The 21,094-nt window shown below is 44.8% G+C and overlaps 1 protein-coding gene across 1 annotated transcript in view; it reads left to right on the top strand.

The window, feature by feature from the left end:
* Positions 1-21,094, top strand: part of LOC138289776 (alcohol dehydrogenase 1-like) — a 260,138-nt gene that overhangs the window by 18,488 nt on the left and 220,556 nt on the right. The window contains exon 2 of the mRNA XM_069230196.1: positions 11,784-11,885. Within this exon, the coding sequence (XP_069086297.1) occupies positions 11,784-11,885 (102 nt within the window). The remainder of the gene's footprint in view (positions 1-11,783; positions 11,886-21,094) is intronic.

Below are 21,094 nucleotides of genomic sequence, written 5' to 3' on the forward strand. Positions count from 1 at the left end.
TTGGGGGTCAGTATACTATTCTTACTCCACTCCAATAAACATCGTGAAAAGTGAGTTTATTTAGTGGACTCAGAGGGTTGAGACATATGATGGCAGATTTACAAGAAAGTGGCGCATCGGTCCAGATGCACCCCTTTTCTTTTGTCCCCCAATTGCCATCTAACAACACCATGGTTGCACTATATTTTTAGTACGGCACTCCATGGCTGTCGTAAGCACAATAGCATGACAATTTTTGACACTATTGTGGCGCTTTGCTGCACCAGCATAAAATTTTTTTATGCTAGTGCAACAAAACACAGGTAGGCCCACAGGTTAATATGGATGTGTCATTTTAACGTCTGCTCTGACGGAAAAAATAGCACAGTGAAATGTTGTAAATTGCACTGTCCCATTTTTTTGGGCTTCCCTACGTTGGAACGCCCCCCTTGCATACATCATGCCTGTTAAATGCATAATATGGTGCAAGGGTTTACAAGGGTTTACAAATTGGTGCAAGAGCCGCCTTAGCATAAAAAAAAAAATGCAAGGGCAACGCAAGGTGGACCAAGGGATTGTAAATATGCCCCATTATTCTTGCTCCAGTAAAACATATATTGGAGAAAGTGAACACAGTGTTGGTCCGATTAACTAGTCTAACTCCAGTACAACAAACTTTGTTGAAAATGCATAAATTGAGGGGGCAGATTTACTATTCTAACTCTATTCCAACAAACACTGGTGAAAGGAGAGGGCAGATTTATTTTTCTAAGCTCTGTGCAACACGCATTGGGAGGACGGTCACGCTTACAATTCTAGCTCCAGTGTAACAATCATTATGGAAAGTACATTCATTGTATGGAGGCGGACTTACTATTCTAACTCCAGTTTAACAGACACTGGAGAAAATTCACACATTGGTGAGAGACTGTGGGGTCAGATTTAGTATTCTAACTCCAGTTTAAGGAAGATTGAGGAAAGTGTGCATATGAAGAGTGGGTTAAATTTACTATTCTAAAACTACCTCACAATGCATTGTGGAAAGTGCACACATTGGAAGATGGCAATGTCTGATTGATTATTCTAAGTCCAGATAAAAAAAACCTTGAAGAAAGTGCACACATTTCGTATGTAGGGGTTTGATTTACTATTCTAACTCCACTGCAGCAAAAATTGAGGAAAGGGCATTTGTGAGGAGGAGTGGGTAAACATACTGTTGTTGCTGCAACTCCACTCTAAAAAATAGGGTGGACTATACATACATGGAGGGGAGGCAGGCGGGGCAGATTTACTTTTCTAATGTTCAGTAAACATTGGGGCATGCTTTATGCATACTTTAGGCATAATTGGTTTTCCGAAAGACAGAACAATTCAGATGCAACCTTTGACCCTGTCACCAGGCAGGTCGCTCCCCCCATCTGCCACGCAGCCCCCTGTGGGTTGAACCTCCGTTGCCGCTTTTGCCACCTGATTACTCGCTCCCTTTTTTCTGTACCCCTGCGTTTGGCTTCTGTGCCACTTCGTTTCTTCATTCTGTGCCCCTGTGTTTTGCTTTATGTACCCCTGTGCTCGGTTGTCCCTCTCCTGCCGTCTTTTCCTGCCGTTTTTTCCCCGGATTTTCCCCTGGGTTTTTCCCCGGGTTTTTCCCTTGCTGCTGAGCCCCTGCTGCCCCGCCCCCTTCACTCCCATTGGCCGCCCCGCTCCCACCTCCCAGATGCTCCTCCCTCCCTCTGCCCTCATATGGAGGCCGCGCAGCGGGTGCGCAGCGGACGCGCCAAAGGCACGCCTATGGCAAGCCCTTCTGCGCCCGTCCGCACCTGGACCGCACCCAGCACCAGAACCCCTGGAACCCGCACCCCCCGCAACGCCAGACTGCACTAGGACGCAAGCACCCTCCACGCACTCAACACCAGACGAGACCACCCCTGCTACCGGGCCACCCCGAAACGCACCCATGGGCCTTTCACCTGCCGGAACTGCAGTTTCACCAGCATCCAATCCTCCACACCACCAGCCAGAGAACCCAACCACCTCTGCTGCATCCTCTTCAACACTCGCTCCGCTCGCAAGCACGCCATCGAACTTTGGGACCTCCTAGACTCCACCGCCCCGACGTCGCCTTCCTGACAGAGACCTGGCTGAACGCCACCTCAGCACCAGACATCGCCATAGCCATCCCACAGGGCTACAAGATCTCCCGCAGAGACCGTACCAACGGAGTGGGAGGAGGAATCGCCATCATCCACAAAGACTCCATCAAAATCTCAACGAACACCGATGACACCCTCACCACCGCTGAGCACATGCACTTCTAGATCCACACCGACCCCAACACCACCCACAGAGGAACTCTCATCTACAGACCTCCCGGACCCCGCCCACAGTTCAGTGACACCATCGCCGACCTCATCAGCACCCACGCCCTCGCTTCCACGGACTACATCCTCTTCGGGGACCTGAACTTCCACCTCGAGAACAACAACGACGCCAACTCCACAGCCCTGATCGACAACCTTGCCAACCTCGGACTCAAACAGCTCATAACGACACCCACTCACGCCGCTGGACACACGCTCGACCCCATCTTCTCCGCAAGCCCCCACGTCTCCTTCAACCACACCACCGAACCACTCTGGACCGACCACAGATGCATCCACTTCACCTTTAGAAAACCCACCGCACCCAACAGCTACCACGCCGCTGCTGAGGCAAGGTCACCGAGGACCAACTGACTACCGCCCTCGCCCTGAGACCACCCACCGACCCCACCGACCCAGACACTGCCGCGACCAACCTCACACAGTGGATCAACGACTGCGCCAACACCCTCGCCCCTCTCAAGTCCTTTATAACCAACCACACCAACAAGAAAGCCGCCTGGTTCACCGAGGACCTCCGGATCTCCAAGCACACCTGTCGGAAGCTGGAGAAGAAATGGCTCCACGACCGAAAACCAGACAACCACACAGCCCTCAAGAGCGCCACCCGCAGACATCACCAACTCATCAGGACCGCCAAGAAGACCGCCTTCAAGGACCGCTTAGACAACAACGCACACAACACCAAAGAGCTCTTCAGCATCGTGAAAGAACTCTCAAACCCCAGCTCCATCACCAACGACATCCCGCCATCTCAAGAACTGTGCGACTCCCTGGCCACCTTCTTCCACCGCAAGATCACCGACATCCATGACAGCTTCAACCCCGACCCCCGCGCACCCACCACCAAGTCCACCACCCCTGCGACTACCACTCGCACCAGTCGCCTGACCGTCTGGTCCAGCGTCAGTGACGAAGACACCATCAAAACCATGAACTCCATCCACTCCGGATCCCCATCGGACCCCTGCCCTCACCACGTCTTCAACAAAGCCAGCGCAGCCATCGCGCCCCACCTCCGGAAAACAATCAACTGTTCCTTCGAGACAGCAACCTTCCCAGAAAGCTGGAAGCACGCCGAGATCAACGTCCTTCTGAAGAAGCCTAAGGCGGACCCCAAGGACCTCAAGAACTTCCGGCCCATCTCCCTGCTCCCTTTCCCGGCAAAAGTGACCGAGAAAATTGTCAACAAACAGCCGACCTGCTACCTCGAAGTCAACAACATCCTGGACCCTTCCCAATCTGGTTTTCGCAGTAACCACAGCACAGAGACCGCCCTCATCGCCGCCACTGACGACATCCGGACCCTGATGGACAAAGGAGAAAAAGCCGCCCTCATCCTCCTGGACCTATCAGCAGCCTTTGACACGGTCTGCCACCGCACCCTATCAGCACGCCTCCATGACGCCGGTATCCAAGAGAAGGCCCTGGCCTGGACCACATCCTTCCTCTCCGGCAGAACCCAGAGCGTCCGCCTCCCACCCTTCCGCTCTAAAACCACCGAGATCATCTGCGGCGTCCCACAGGGATCCTCCCTCAGCCCGACACTGTTCAATATTTACATGGCCCCCCTCGCCCACGTCGCACGACAACACAACCTCAACATCATCTCCTACGCCGACGACACCCAGCTGATCATATCCCTCACCGAAGATCCCCACACCGCCAAAGCTAACTTCCACCGAGGAATGAAGGCCGTAGCGGACTGGATGAAGGACAGCAGACTGAAGCTGAAATCAGACAAGACGGACCCACCCCATCAGCCTGGGACGACTCTTCGTGGCCCACATCACTAGGCACAGCCCCGGAACCCACGGACCACGCACGCAACCTGGGGGTCATCCTCGACTCCACTCTCTCCATGACCAGGCAAGTCAACGCCATCTCCGCGTCCTGCTTCAACACCCTCCGCATGCTCCGCAGGATCTTCAAATGGATCCCCCTCGACACGAGAAAAACTGTTACCCAGGCCCTCATCACCAACAGACTCGACTACGGGAACGCCTTCTACTCAGGAATTACAAACAAGCTCCTGAGACGACTCCAACGCATCCAGAACGCCTCGGCCCGACTCATCCTCGATGTCCCCCGCCGCAGCCACATCACACTCCACCTGAGAGGCCTGCACTGGCTCCCCATCAACAAAAGGATCACCTTCAAGCTCCTGATCCACGCACACAAAGCACTGCACAACACCGGACCCACCTACCTCAACAACCGACTCAGCTTCCACACCCCCACCCGAAGCCTCCGCTCAGCCAACCTCGCCCTCGCCACAGTCCCCCGCATCCGAAAAACCACCGCCGGCGGCAGATCCTTCTCCTACCTCGCCGCCAAGACCTGGAACACTCTCCCCACCATCCTACGACAGACCCAGGACCTGCTGGCCTTCAGAAGACTCCTCAAGACCTGGCTCTTCGACCAGTAGCACCCCCCCTCCCCAGCACCTTGAGACCCTCGCAGGTATGTAGCGCGCTTTACAAATGCAGTGATTGATTGATTGATGCCTGATGCTATCTTAATGTTGAAAATGAAAAAAGTTTTTTTGTCAAACATTTTACAGACAGTGGGGGTCATTCCAACTTTGGAGGAGGTGGTAATCCGTCCCAAATGTGACGGATTTACCACCAGCCGTATTACGAGTTCCATAGGATATAATGGACTCGTAATACGGCTGGTGGTATATCCGTCATTTTACTGTCACTTTTGGGACGGATTACCACTTCCTCCAAAGTTGAAATAACCCCCAGTGAAAAAAAAAACATATATTAATTGTTGCAAAACTCTTTTCTTTTCACAATTAAATACATTGTTGATTATGTTGAGTCTTATTGCTGTCCATTAGTGTTACTATTTTTCCAACGCCGTCAGAGTAACAGTTTGGAAATCACACACGATTTTACCCTCAATAACATCATAGAACTGACACCACACAACCTTTGACCCTGATTGTAGGAGGCTGGACTGGCTTGTAGTGAGTACCAAGGGGTACTTGCACCTTGCACCAGGCCCAGTTATCCCTTATTAGTGTATAGGGTGTCTAGCAGCTTGGGCTGATAGATAATGGTAGCTTAGCAGAGCAGCTTAGGCTGAACTAGGAGACGTGTGAAGCTACCACAGTACCACTTAGTGTCATATGCACAATATCATAAGAAAACACAATACACAGTTATACTAAAAATAAAGGTACTTTATTTTTATGACAATATGCCAAAGTATCTTAGAGTGTACCCTCAGTGAGAGGATAGGAAATATACACAAGATATATATACACAATAGCAAAAATATGCAGTATAGTCTTAGAAAACAGTGCAAACAATGTATAGTTACAATAGGATGCAATGGGGAAACATAGGGATAGGGGCAACACAAACCATATACTCCAAAAGTGGAATGCGAACCACGAATGGACCCCAAACCTATGTGACCTTGTAGAGGGTCGCTGGGACTATTAGAAAATAGTGAGAGTTAGCAAAATAACCCTCCCCAAGACCCTGAAAAGTGAGTGCAAAGTGCACTAAAGTTCCCCTAAGGACAAAAGAGTCGTGTTAGAGGAATAATGCAGGAAAGACACAAACCAGCAATGCAACAACTGTGGATTTCCAATCTAGGGTACCTGTGGAACAAGGGGACCAAGTCCAAAAGTCACAAGCAAGTCGGAGATGGGCAGATGCCCAGGAAATGCCAGCTGCGGGTGCAAAGAAGCTTCGACTGGACAGAAGAAGCTGAGGTTTCTGCAGGAACGAAAAGGGCTAGAGACTTCCCCTTTGGTGGAAGGATCCCTCTCGCCGCCTTGGAGAGTCGTGCAGAAGTGTTTTCCCGCCGGAAGGACGCCAACAAGCCTTGCTACATGCAAATCGTGCGTTTGGCGTTTTTGGACGCTGCTGGGGCCCAGGAGGGACCAGGAGGTCGCAAATTGGACCTGCAGAGAGAGGAGACGTCGAGCAAGACAAAGAGCCCTCACTGAAGCAGGTAGCACCCGGAGAAGTGCCAGAAACAGGCACTACGAGGATGCGTGAAACGGTGCTCGCCGAAGTTGCACAAAGGAGTCCCACGTCGCCGGAGACCAACTTAGAAAGTCGTGCAATGCAGGTTAGAGTGCCGTGGACCCAGGCTTGGCTGTGCACGAAGGATTTACGCCGGAAGTGCACAGGGGCCGGAGTAGCTGCAAAGTCGCGGTTCCCAGCAATGCAGCCCAGCGAGGTGAGGCAAGGACTTACCTCCACCAAACTTGGGCTGAAGAGTCACTGGACTGTGGGGGTCACTTGGACAGAGTCGCTGGATTCGAGGGACCTCGCTCATCGTGCTGAGAGGAGACCCAAGGGACCGGTAATGCAGCTTTTTGGTGCCTGCGGTTGCAGGGGGAAGATTCCGTCGACCCACGGGAGATTTCTTCGGAGCTTCTGGTGCAGAGAGGAGGCAGGCTACCCCCACAGCATGCACAAGCAGGAAAACAGTCGAGAAGGCGGCAGGATCAGCGTTACAGAGTTGCAGTAGTCGTCTTTGCTACTATGTTGCAGGTTTGCAGGCTTCCAGCGCGGTCAGCGGTCGTTTCCTTATCAGAAGGTGAAGAGAGAGATGCAGAGGAACTCGGCTGAGCTCATGCATTCGTTATCTAAAGTTTCCCCAGAGACAGAGACCCTAAATAGCCAGAAAAGAGGGTTTGGCTACCTAGGAGAGAGGAAAGGCTACTAACACCTGAAGGAGCCTATCAGCAGGAGTCTCTGACGTCACCTGGTGGCACTGGCCACTCAGAGCAGTCCAGTGTGCCAGCAGCACCTCTGTTTCCAAGATGGCAGAGGTCTGGAGCACACTGGAGGAGCTCTGGACACCTCCCAGGGGAGGTGCAGGTCAGGGGAGTGGTCACTCCCCTTTCCTTTGTCCAGTTTCGCGCCAGAGCAGGGGCTAAGGGGTCCCTGAACCGGTGTAGACTGGCTTATGCAGAATTGGGCACATCTGTGCCCAACAAAGCATTTCCAGAGGCTGGGAGAGGCTACTCCTCCCCTGCCTTCACACCATTTTCCAAAGGGAGAGGGTGTCACACCCTCTCTCAGAGGAAGTTCTTTGTTCTGCCATCCTGGGCCAGGCCTGGCTGGACCCCAGGAGGGCAGCTGCCTGTCTGAGGGGTTGGCAGCAGCAGCAGCTGCAGTGAAACCCCAGGAAGGGCAGTCTGGCAGTACCAGGGTCTGTGCTACAGACCACTGGGATCATGGAATTGTACCAACAATGCCAGGATGGCATAGAGGGGGCAATTCCATGATCATAGACATGTTACATGGCCATATTCGGAGTTACCATGGTGAAGCTACATATAGGTAGTGACCTATATGTAGTGCACGCGTGTAATGGTGTCCCCGCACTCACAAAGTTCAGTGAATTGGCTCTGAACAATGTGGGGGCACCTTGGCTAGTGCCAGGGTGCCCTCACACTAAGTAACTTTGCACCTAACCTTTACCAGGTAAAGGTTAGACATATAGGTGACTTATAAGTTACTTAAGTGCAGTGTAAAATGGCTGTGAAATAACGTGGACGTTATTTCACTCAGGCTGCAGTGGCAGGCCTGTGTAAGAATTGTCAGAGCTCCCTATGGGTGGCAAAAGAAATGCTGCAGCCCATAGGGATCTCCTGGAACCCCAATACCCTGGGTACCTCAGTACCATATACTAGTGAATTATAAGGGTGTTCCAGTAAGCCAATGTAAATTGGTAAAAATGGTCACTAGCCTGTCAGTGACAATTTGGAAAGAAATGAGAGAGCATAACCACTGAGGTTCTGATTAGCAGAGCCTCAGTGAGACAGTTAGTCACTACACAGGTAACACATTCAGGCACACTTATGAGCACTGGGGCCCTGGGTTACCAGGGTCCCAGTGACACATACAACTAAAACAACATATATACAGTGAAAAATGGGGGTAACATGCCAGGCAAGATGGTACTTTCCTACACTGATGGCATCACAGGACATTAAAGGCCTCATTACGAGTGTGGCAGTCTGAAGGTCACCACACTCGCGTTGACAGTCGGACGGGCCCACTCCAGGCGGTCCGACCACACAATGACAACCCTAGTGGGCAGACCCACCAGGGGACTGCTGTCCCCACTGGGAACATGGTTCCTGATGGCATGACAGCGGTCAGTCTTGTAACCAGCCAGGGTGACGCTGAACTCAGTGGTGCCTGGCTGATTACAACCCCTCTTTCCACCAGCCTTTTCATGGCTGTGGATCTGCCATGAAAAGGCTGGCAGAAAGCCAGTCCTGGGGGCCACAGAGGGACCCCTGTCCCAGCACCATCGGAATGCGCACTGTCTGCTTTGCAGACAGTGTGCATTCCAAGGGTGCTGGAGTGTTAGGATATTGGCCTCGGCTCTCTTAAAGGAGCAGAGACCAATACTGGTCCCAGGTGGGAACTTGGTATACAATGTTCCAGCCAAACACGGGAACATTGTAATATGCTTGTGGAGGATGCCACCGGTATGACAGTGAAGTCCTCCCCACAGCTTTGGCAGTCTGCTTTTAGGACCACCAAAGACGTAATGAGGCCCAAAGTCCTATCGTTTGTGACTTCCCCTTAGCCAATATGTTAACACCTAACCTCAAGAAAGCACTTTGTGCAACTACTAGGACTTGAAGCTGCAGTATAACACCTGTTTCATAGTAGGAACTCTGACATTGAATGCACAGTGTGCATCTAGTGTAAAATATAACCAGTATGCAATAGCTAAGACCTGCACTTGAGTTACATACCTCCAAGACCTGAAATCTTGACTATCATGTACCCAGTAAGGATTAAAACAATTATCCTTCTCTTGACTGTTTATAAATGGGAAATATTATAACAGTTGCTGTGCCAGAAGAGAAAAACAAATATCAAATAAATTAAATGAATATTATACCTGTAGTTACATTTTAACTATAATGACATCACATCTTTTGAGACTGGTGACATGAGAGGATGTGATAACATGGAACTTGATACACACTTGTTAAGGTGTTGAATTATGGACTGGAGGGCCCCGACGTGGGCATGTGCCCACCACATCTACAACCTGGGATCATTATCTATCAGCGACACCTTCACGCATATCATCAGTGCCACCATCACCTCCGCCACATTCCCGGATGACTGGAAACATGCAGAAGTTAAGACCCTCCCAAAGAAACCATCAGCCGACCCAAACAAACTCAGCAACTTTTCACCCATCTCCCTGCTCCCTCACTCAGCCAGAATGATTGAGAAGGCTGCCAACCATCTTCCCCCTTCAGAGTCACCACCTGCTAGAAATAAATCACGCAGGATTTAGAAAGAGCCATAGCAGTAAAACATTAACCGCAGCCACAAATGACATCTGATCCATCCTGGACTAAGGAGAAACGGACCTTCATTGTGATTGACCTTTCCGCAACATTCTGTCTCTCCGAACACTCTCATCAGAAGTCTCCATTGGATTGGCATCCACGGAGGTGCACTCAACGGGGTCCGCTGAAGAACCCAAGGGTAAGACTTCCACCCTTAATATCAGAGATGTTAACTCTGGGGGAGGAGGTGGGGTCCCACTGCCAGTCTTCTGCACAGCAATTTGATGTCTCGATGTCATGGGACACACTTTTCCCCCGAGGTCGCTCCACCTTTTTCTGATGTCTTCCCTTGTGTGTGGATGGTTGCCTACTGAGTTTACCCTCTCGACAATTCTGTACCATAACTCCATTTTCCTGGCAAAGGAGGTTTGCTCGATCTGTGCTCCAAACAGTTGTGGCTCTACCCCGACAATTTCATTGAACCTGACCCTCAACTCATTGTCTGTGAAGCGCTGGTGCTTTTGATGAGACATCGTGGTGTTTGTGCTGTGGGTGGGGGCAGGTGTTGTGTGTGTAAGGGTGCAGTGTAGGGTGCTTGGTGGGGTAGGGGTGTTTGGTTATATGTGATGGGTAGTTGTGGTTTTTGTGTGTAGTCGTGATGCGTGCAGTTGTGTAGTGTGTGCTGAGTGTAAAGTATATATGTGCCAATGGTGTACACGTGCTTATTGTCAGTGTCACTGAATGTAGTTTTGGTTGCAAAGGATTGTGGGCTGTGTGGGGGTATGCTATGTAGTGCAGTGTGTAGGTGTGTCTGGTGTGTGTATGTGTGCCAGGTGTGGGGTATTTGAACTGTCCAATTTGATGTGGTGTTCTGTCTGAAGCGAGTGTCTGAATGTGGTGGTTCGCTCCGCCAATGATTTTCCACCATGGAAGGACCACTTTGGTGATTTGTGGCTCATAATGTGGTGGGTGTAAAGTTATTGGGCTGGCAGTGGTGGTGGACCCGCCTCTTTCCCACCCTCTAGTTTCCTGGCAGTCTTGGATTTTTGGCTGTATTTTGTCAGTCTTCCCTCTGTGACTCTTAATACAGAGGTCAGATGACTGCCAACATGGCAGTCTTTTGGTGGCCGACACCACAGCGGTCTTCCAAAATGACTGCCAAAGTCGTAATGAGACCCAAAATCTGGAAAGTAAGGAGCAGCGAAAACTGGTAAATGACCTCCCTCGCTATGGGAGAATTCTCGTATTGGAAAAGAGGTCATTTATTTTTTTTATTTTAAAAAATGAACTCCCACTTTGGAATTTTGTTAATATGAACTGTTGTATTATTTTTATGTGCAGAACCTCCGCAGCCATAAAGAAACTACTAGTAAAATACCTTTGTGAATAGCAAACAATCATAAACTTACACTAAAGTATAGGTTAACTTTTATGAATCAGGCCCTTGATGTTTATGCTAGTCTTTTTATGTCATTTTTTTCCCACTCAGACCTGAGTGCATTGTAAATCTCTTAATAAATAAACATTGAGAAATTTCTTTAAATTTTATTCCATACCGTTTGTTTTTAACATTTTAAAAAGAAACATTTGAGCCCTTGTAAAATACCTATCCTATTATTACTATATAAAATACTTCATAGACATAGATATATATGCTTGATGCTTTAATTTTACATTCTGTTACTTATACAGTAAAAATTGATGATTGTAGATTGGTAAACTGCTGAACCTTTTTAGCCTTCTTTATTTAATAAATAAACATTTTGGAAAAAATGCAGTACATGAGTGGAGATCTTTCCTGACATCATTCTGAAAATGCCAATGAATTTGTAGTAACTGAGGATGCTCAACCTAGCCATATTGTGGATGCTGTTGCTGGGTTTCCAACAGTATGTGCCTTGAAAATTGAATAATTTTGCACTGCTCTGCGTTAATGCCCTCACCACATTTTAGTTGCAAGTGTTGTTAATCTTGCATTTTGGTAATGTACATAGAACCATAGGCCAATGTGCAGAATTTATGTTTTAAATACCAGTCATCTTACCTATTAACATAAATGTATGCGGCTTGGTATATTTTATCATTCAAATAAAAAAAACTAGAGCTTGTTCTACTTTCTTTCCTAGCCTATAAAATGCAAGGCAGCTGTTGCCTGGGAGCCTCATAAATCTATGTCTATAGAAGAGATAGAGGTTGCCCCACCAAAAGACCATGAAGTGCTGATTAAGGTAAAGTAAACAAGTTTCTACATTTCTAATTGCATAAACACGATCTTGACATGTGATTACAAGCGTGAAAGTATTGTCTTTTATTTATGAAATAATTTTGATAAGCCACAGCTGTCTTGCTTCACTTCCAGATATCTCTCAGGAAAGAGTTTGAAAGTTGCATCTGAGATGGAAGCGTAGTTGTAGGGTTTGAGAAATGTATATTTGGGGTATGAATGCCAAAGGATTTCAAATTAGTGCTGAGGTGGTTGTTGTGCTTGCTGGATTGAGATTGGTCTACTTTCCAATTTGGCCCTATTGTGATATACTAGAGATGGAGTCTGCTCTCTACTTTAACACCTTAATTCATTCGACATTTACTTCCCCGCCATTACTTCCTCAGCACCTCTTCTTTACCTGCATATACACTATAACATTGGTCAAAGTAGTAGAAAAAGGGCTTTAATTTCAGGATAGTTAGCATTAAGGTTAAAACAAATCACCAAATGAGTTGTATCTAACTTAATTAAGTGGTTTTTATTTCTAATAATGTACATGTGTTTAATTTGAGGTTAGATTTATGGTTAAAGCTTGAGTTAGCATTAATGTATTAATTTAAATATATTGCAATTCAAATGAATAAAAGGTTAGGGTTAAATAGGATTAATGTTGAATTGTTGTCTAATTACATTTTCTTTAGAATATGTTAGTGGTAGTATTATAAGAATACAGTACAATTCAAATAATGCTGTAAAGAGTGATTATTGTGCTTTAATGTTGCTAAAAGTGTCTGCCACTTTTGGTACAGTAGTCAAAGATATTCTTATTAACTGATTTTACACATTTGCATTAACAATACTGCTTTGGACTGGATTGAGTTCTTCCCTCCTTCCATGATTGTATTCTTGCTATGATTGACTGGATGGGAAAGCACTGCCTGAAACTGAGCACTGACAAAACCAAGATTATCATCTTCTCACGGTAAAACAGGCACCACAGTCTTCTGGGGGCCTTTGGCATGCACAACCTGACCCCTCCCCCATGCCTGATTTGGTGATCAGAAATCGTGGAGTTTTAATCGATCACAACGTCTCCTTTGTGCCATAGAATATGAAGCTTCTTTCTGCTTCTTTCAGCTAAAGGTCTTGTGCAAGATTCTTCCATTTTTACATTCTGAGTCAGAGCCACGTTGCTTAGTGATATACTCATTGATCTTAGGTCACTCTAATTACTGCATTTGGTTCACCATTTTAATTACTCTAAAGACTTCAAGGAATTCAGGATTCTGCTGTCAGGATGGTACTTGGTGACCAACGTACTGCAACTGGATCAGTGTAAATATTCTACACTGGTTGCCCATCTCTAGGAGGATTCCTTTTAAGGCCATGTAAGCTGCATTCAAAGCTTGCCTCTGCCTGGTCCTCAACTATATATTTATTATTTGCCTTGGCAGCTGAGATCTAGCAGCGCTCATATGTTAGCTTTGGCTTGTTAGTGTGGGAGGGTGAGCCTTCACACTTTTAGCCACCCAACACTGGAATCAACTTCTTCTCCATCGAAGAGCTTATGCTCAATTAAGCACATTCAGACACATCCTGAAGTCTTTGCTGTTTGCAAGTTACTGGCCATCTCTTCTTATTTTCTGTATACTTAAAAAGTTGTGTTCACTTTTTCTATACTTCAGTATCTCTCCTTATTTGTCTCTCTGTAGTGTTCAGAAGTGTTTCACACCAGGGCATCTTTTAGGTTTATGCATGCTCTATAAAAATTTAAATCAAGAATATCAATTAATCAATCAACCAAAAATAAATGTATTGAGTAAAATAGCTATCACGGCATTATGGTTGGAAATTAACACAGTCTATAATTATTTTAATTTAGTTTACTTTCATTATTTTAGATATTAAAAGGGGGCAAACTAGTGTAGAGAAGGGAGTTGATTTTGCTAGGCAGTGCTGAGTAGTTTTATCCAAGGTAGGTAGGAATGTTGTGCAATGTGACAGTCACTTCAAGGGTGGCCATAGGGGACATACTAGAAATGGTGTCCAATGTTTACATCATCCTCATCAATTAGTCTTATCTTTACTTTCCTGTCAATATTTTTCAATTGCACTACAAGTTAGGATATGGGTTAATGTGATACAGTATACTACATTCACTTAATCTGACTTCAATTATAGATAATATACATTTAAATAATGATGTGTCTTCCCCATTGTCTGTATGCTTGAAGGCATGGGTACTCACATTTTCTTGACACATAAAGTATAGTTTGGGCTGTGCTTGGGGCTTCACTGATGCGTTGACATCCTCAGTATGACAGAAGATGATGTTGAGATGGGAAGCGGTGAACTATGGGGACAGAAAAAAAAACCTTGCACCTTTACAAAAGATTACCTGAAAAAGATGCTTTCTTTCAAATCATTTTTGCACATTCTGCAGCATCCTATGTTATACTGTGTGTAGCCTATACATTTTGAATGCATAGCCTATGTCACACTGTGTAATAGATGTTAAATTAATCACTTGCATATTCACATAACGTTTTACTAGTAATATGACACTATATGGAGAAAAACAATGTTGACACTCAAACAGTGATAAAAAATATCAACAATCAAACACTAATTAAAAGCATTACATCAAACAATTCTGAACCGGCAACAGGCCAACTCCCCGACATTCCATACGTAATAAGATGAATTACCAGAATGCATAGTACAGCAACTGCAACACCAGTATCACCTAAAAATAAAGAGAAATAGACTTACCCCAATACTTACTATCCATACATAAATACAACCCCTTTATCATATGACAACCACAATTGCATTAAAAGAGTTCTCAGCATGAAAAGTAACACTCTTTGTTAACCACCAAGGCCTACCATATCTAGTCTCAGTAGCACGAAACCTACTTTAAAAGGACCACACTAAACAACACCTTTTAACTTCCTTAAAAAATGAAGACTCACAATGTATTCATATTCAATTTAAATAATACTGAAACAACTTTAACATATCAATCTGAATAAATAAATAATTCAAAAGACGAACATTTGTATTCATAATTAAAACATGCTGTAATACATATTTAAAAAAATTAAAAACACATGGAAAAATGAGCCACAATGCTTATACAAATATTCCAACACAAAAAAAGTCATAAATATACATAGTAAGTCAACATAAACAACATCAACAAATTAACATTGTCTACTCAATAATACAAATAATAACACTTAAGATTTTGTAGCTAAAGTTCTGGTATGTGGAACGGTGATCAAAAATAGAATCCTAAAAAAACAGCAATGAAAGAGTCCTAAAAATTTTTAAATAAACAAAAAAAGAAAATAGAAACCCCAAAACTGAAAGATCAAGTAATTCATTAAAAAAAACTGTAAAGTTATAACATAAATTCACTCAAACAACATTTACAACAATCATATAAAACACATCATAGTAAAAAGACACTAAAGACAATATAAAATACATAGGAAACACATATAACATATTTACAAACATTTTCATTTACAGTGAAGCCTACAGCACTACCTAAACTAACACATACTGTACTACCACACAACATACAAAATGAACATTCACTAACAGAGGCTAGCCTAACTAGCTTTTAAAACCTCCCCTGACAACTAAACCCTTTGAAAATAAGTGTAAGTTATCCCTACCTGAACCAGAGAGCAGCAGAGGGAAACTACAACTATAATCTCCATGTATAGCTCAGAATGATGATGAAAGACTACAAAATCAAAGTAACTAAAAAATGAAAAGGAAAAAAGAGACGTGCATCCCATAGGAATCTATACAAATTAAAAAGGTATTTTATGAATTAAACTCAATAAAATGGCAAATAATGTTAGAAAATGTTTAAATAAATATAAGGAAATGATGTAAAGATTTATATATATGTGTATTAAAGATACTGATAGCATGCCATTTAATTTTGTTTTTTAAATGTTATTTAAAAAATTAATATTGTGAAAATAGTTGTTTGTTGGACATCACTATACAACAGGTTTAGAAAAATGGTGTAACTACAAAGAAAAATGTGCATGTACTAAATTGATATCATATGCAAAATATGTATTATTTTGAAGTTAATAAGTTAAGGTTGTTCCACCTTTTCCTGATGTCGCCCCTTGTGCTTGGGTAGCTGCCTACTGAATACACCCTGTTGACTATTCTTTTCCACATTTCTATTTTCCTATAATTGTGGTCCACTGGACTTGGCCTCCAAATAAGTATGGCTCTACTCTGATAATTTCATCCACCATGATTCTTAACTTGTCATCTGTGAAACTGGGTGGCATGGTGGTTGGTGGACAACACTAAAAAGGATGATGGGGTATAGGTGCTGTGTGGTGAGGGGTTGACTGTTAGTAAATAATGTGTAGAGATGCTATTTTGTGTGGTAGGTGTAATGAGCGGGTGTGGGATAGTTGCTGTATGAAAGTTGGAGGGGTGCCTAATCAATGGTACTGTGTCTCTGATTCTGGGCTCTGGCTTCTATGTGGGGCGAAGTAAATGCTGAAGATTGTCATGTGTGAAGGGATGTGTCTTATAGGGCAGTTTGTAGGTGTGTCGGTGTGTGAATATGAGTCAGCTGTATGGATTTTGAATCCATCCAATGTGGTGTTATGTATTACTGTGGGAACCACCGACCTCCGCAGTTAGCACCACCATTGGAAGACCGCCATGGAAGTACCAGCATTGTGATTTGTGAGTCAGAATAGGTTTGGTGGTTGTTTGACGAGCTGGCAGTGCTGGTGGCTGGACCGCCTATTTCCCACCCTCCAGAGTCCTGGCGGTGTTGTTTTTTTGCCTGTGTTTTGGCGGTCCTGACTATTCAACTCATAATATGGTGGTCCTTCTGACTGCCAACATGGCAGTATTTTTACAGCCACCACCATGGTGGTCTGGCGGTCCGACCGCCAAAGATGCCCTTTGTCACTTTCTAGCTCGGCGTAGATGGCACTGGGTCAATCCTATGCTTAAAAACCTTGCTAGACAAACAGACATTTGAGGTGAGCAAATCTAGAGTGTCACTGGTGTTGCAGAGTGCTCCTTACTGGAGCTGCTCTCCACCTAAACTTGGGAACTACCCAGAGTTCTCTCTTCTGTTTTGCATAATATGTGCGTCACTCGAACCCTGAAAGAGTGCTGCGTCTATCTATCTGTCTATCTATCTATCTATCTATCTAGCAGTTAGGGTCATGTTTTTCCATAGGAAATGCATTTCATGGTTTTCTTATATCACATAAAAATTTCCCAAAATGTTTTTTTATCTCACCTCAGCTTTTTCCTGGCAAGTTTCTGGATGATCCATGATGCGGGGGCAGAGAAAAAAGATTACATTTTCCATAGGATCTTTATATATAGCTACAGCCTAAACCACTGAACGGATTTACACCAAATATGGCAGACTGCTAGATCTTGATCTATAAGAAGTGATTTTTATGATTTGGTGTAAAAACATCCTATTGTTTTTGAGCAGTTAATCTTAAAAAATGTTTTATATATCACATCACGGATGATACACGGAGCTGACCGATCGTATGCGGAGATCTGACTGGTACCCACCACATCAACAAGGATGTGGTGCCAGACATCTTAGGACTCAGTCCGAGTCCTAAGTAAACAGCGAGAAAAAAAGACAAAGGAACAGGATAGCGATTCCCTAATCCCTTAGGCCAGGTGGTGGGGTCAAAATTGCCTGGCCTGCGTCAGTTGCAGTGAATTTGGGCAAGCCCCACCAATTTGCAGCATTTTCTTTTTTTAATGAGGCTTCCAGTCTACTTTGGAGGCTCCCTCCCCCCAGGGTGAGGCAGTGCCTGGGGGATGACACTACATATTTTCATTGAGAAGGGGAGCACTGCTTATACCGTTTTATATTATCTCTCCTATACCATCTAAAATATTAGAATTTACAAGAACAGTTGTCATATATCCAATCTTTTGTGAGAACACAATGCATGGTAGAGTGGTGAGTTATATTTAATTTAGTGTGATAACTGAGTTGAATACACTGCTGTATGTTATGTTAAAAGGATTGAAAAAGCGCATAGCTGCCCTAGCAACGGTTAAAACTGGAACACAGTGCGGATTATACCAGAGAAGAAGAAAACAAAGCATTACATAAGAAGCAACAAGAAGCCTCGACTGCAAATAGCCAAGCTTTTACCTATTTCTTAAAGCTCAAATGGTTGTGCATTTTCATTAGATGTAGGGAAATATTGTTCCATAGGGCCAGTGCCAGCGATCAAAAGGAGCAAACTCCAGATCTTATTCTTTTAATCTGTGGGATAAAGGCCAGATTCAAGTCAGCTGAGGGTTCTGGTATGTGAATATGGTTGCATGAGTCCTGAGAGAGTAGGGGCTCCTTGAGCATTCATGATCTTGCGAGCAATGCACAAGGCTTAGAACTGTGTGCATTTCTCAATAGGCACCCAATGGAGTATACAGAGGAGCCCAGTGGCAGAACAAAAATTGGGGAGTGAGAGGAAGTGTCTTGCAGCTGCATTCTGGACAATTTGTAGCCCATTTATAACAGACATAATTAGAGACTGTATTATCCTCTGCCGAACTTGAGGGTGGAAGAAACTAATGATGGGTTTGAGTCCCCTCAGGAGGCCTAAACACATGTCAACTAGTATTCTGACTTGGGTCTGAAAGGAGAGTGTTTCATCACATCACACATCTAGATTCTTTATGGATAGTTTAGGCTTTGAAGGGGACCCAAGTCCCACCGGCCACCAATAGTCTCCTCAAGTCTAAGTATGCTGCCCCAGCGAGGGATCTAAATTTTCTGGCATTCAGCTTTAAGCAATTTTCTTTCATTCAGCTCGCAACAGCAAGCATATATTTTTGGAAGTTGACTATACCCTTTGCTGCATCTGCCAAAAGTGCAACACTAAGATGAGTATTGTCAGCATAAGAGACCAGAGAGATTCCGAAAGATTTAGGCACCTCCACTATTGGCCTAACATAATTGTTAAAAAGAGTATGACTCAGATCAGATCCTTGGAGGATGCTATTATCCAGAGTTTTTGTGAAGATGAAAAGGGAGGGGTATAACTTAAAAGGATCAGCCACTTAAGAAAGTGGAGTACAGTGGAGTGGGGCAGAGTGGAGTTGCATAGATAAGAAAAGGTTAGAGTTGAGTGGAAATAGTATAGTTGCGTACGGTGGAATAGAGTATAGTGGAGTAATGTAGAGTAGAGTGGGGTACAGTGGCATACAATCCAGTCTAGGCCACACTCTCCATTAATCCACTTTACACTACTACCCTCTCCACTATTCTACTGAATGCAACTTCGCTCTCGCCACTATACTCTATGCTATTCCATTGTGTGCCACTCCACTCTGCCATCTCCACTGAACGTCACCCCACTATAGTCTTTTACACACTATGCCTCTATACTCTGTGACACGCCACTGTACAACACTCCACTATATTGTATTCTTCTCTTGCTGCCAGTCTACTCTATGCTATTGCACTATATTCCACTACATGGTACTTCCACTACATGGTACTTCACTCCACTCTACAGCATTGCACACTATGCTACTCCATTATATGCTATTACACTCTACCACACTTCACTCTATGTCACTTCACGCTTCGCCTCTCCACTGTACACCAATCCATTGGATGCCACTCCATTTCTAAAACAATCCTCTCTATCCTATACCACTCTACGCCACTACACTCTATGCTACTCTACTCTATGCCACTCCTAGCTACGCTCTTCCACTCCACTCTGCGCTATTCCATTGTAAGCTACCACACTGTACCTCACTCCACTCTACGCCAGTCCACTCAACAATACTCCTCTGTATGTCACTCCAGTCTATACCACCTCACTGTATGTTAGTCTACTCTATGCTGTTTCAGTGTATGCTACTTCAATCTAGCACACTCCACTGTATGCTCCTGCAGTGTACACCACTCCACTATGTGCTATTCCACTTTCTGCTGCTCTACTGCACGACACTTTAGTCTACACCACTCAACTGCACACTATTCCAATGTACAGATCACCATTGTATGACACTCCACAAGTCCCCTACTCCACTGTATGCTATTCTACTCTTTGCCACTCCATCATCTGCCAATCCACTGTACGCCACACTAGTGTACGTTATTCCACTGCACCCATTACACTACAAAACTCCACTGTACACCACTGCACTCTATGCCACTCCATTCTGCGCCACTCCACAAAATGGCACTCCAGCCTAGGCTACTGCACTGTGTGCCACTGCACTATATGCCACTCCACACAATATGCCACTCCAGCCTAGGCTACTGTACTGTGTGCCATTGCACTATATGCCACTCCACTCTACAGCAATGCACTGTAAGCTATTACACTGTACATCACTCCATTCTATGCCATTCGACTCTACACCAATCCACTCTACCCTACTACTCTCTCGCCCATTCCACTGTATGACACTCCATTTTACTCCACTCTACTGTACACTATTCCAATATATGCCACTCCACTCTATGTCAATACACTGTACATTAGTAACACTCAACCTTATTCCACTTTACACCATTCCACTGTACTCTACTTCACTGTACGCTACTCATGCCTCTCTACTCTATGCTACTACATTCTACACTATTTCATTGTACACCACCACACTCTACAACACACTACTCCACTCCATAGTACGCTATTGCACTGTACAAAAATACAGTCTATATCGCTACACTCTAAACCACAATCCACAATGCTCCACTCTATATTATTCCACACTACAACACTCCACTCTATGCCTCGACACTGTACGCTGCTCCACTCCACACCCCTCCAGTCTACACTATTCCACTGTATGTCTCTACACTGTACCTCATTCCACTTTACACCACTCTACTATATGCTGTTTCACTGTATGTCACTTAACGCTACGCTATTCCAATCTATGCCCCTCTATGCCACTCCACTCTACCCCACTCCAGTACTCTAAAGTCAGCTTCAAGTATAGTAACACATGAACGTCTGAGTTTATACAATACAACTTTATATCTCAAAATATTATCTTCCTTATACACATATAACCTCTCTATGTAGTTATGTATCTATATATTTAATACTTTACACCTACTGTAGAAGAAATGAAAACAAAGATCAAATTAAAATTAAAATAAACAAAATACCAAAACCCTTTGACTCTTTCCAATGCACTACTCTGTCTCATCCC

The sequence above is a fragment of the Pleurodeles waltl genome, chromosome 1_1 (genome assembly GCF_031143425.1).
Source record: "Pleurodeles waltl isolate 20211129_DDA chromosome 1_1, aPleWal1.hap1.20221129, whole genome shotgun sequence".
NCBI lineage: Eukaryota > Metazoa > Chordata > Amphibia > Caudata > Salamandridae > Pleurodeles > Pleurodeles waltl.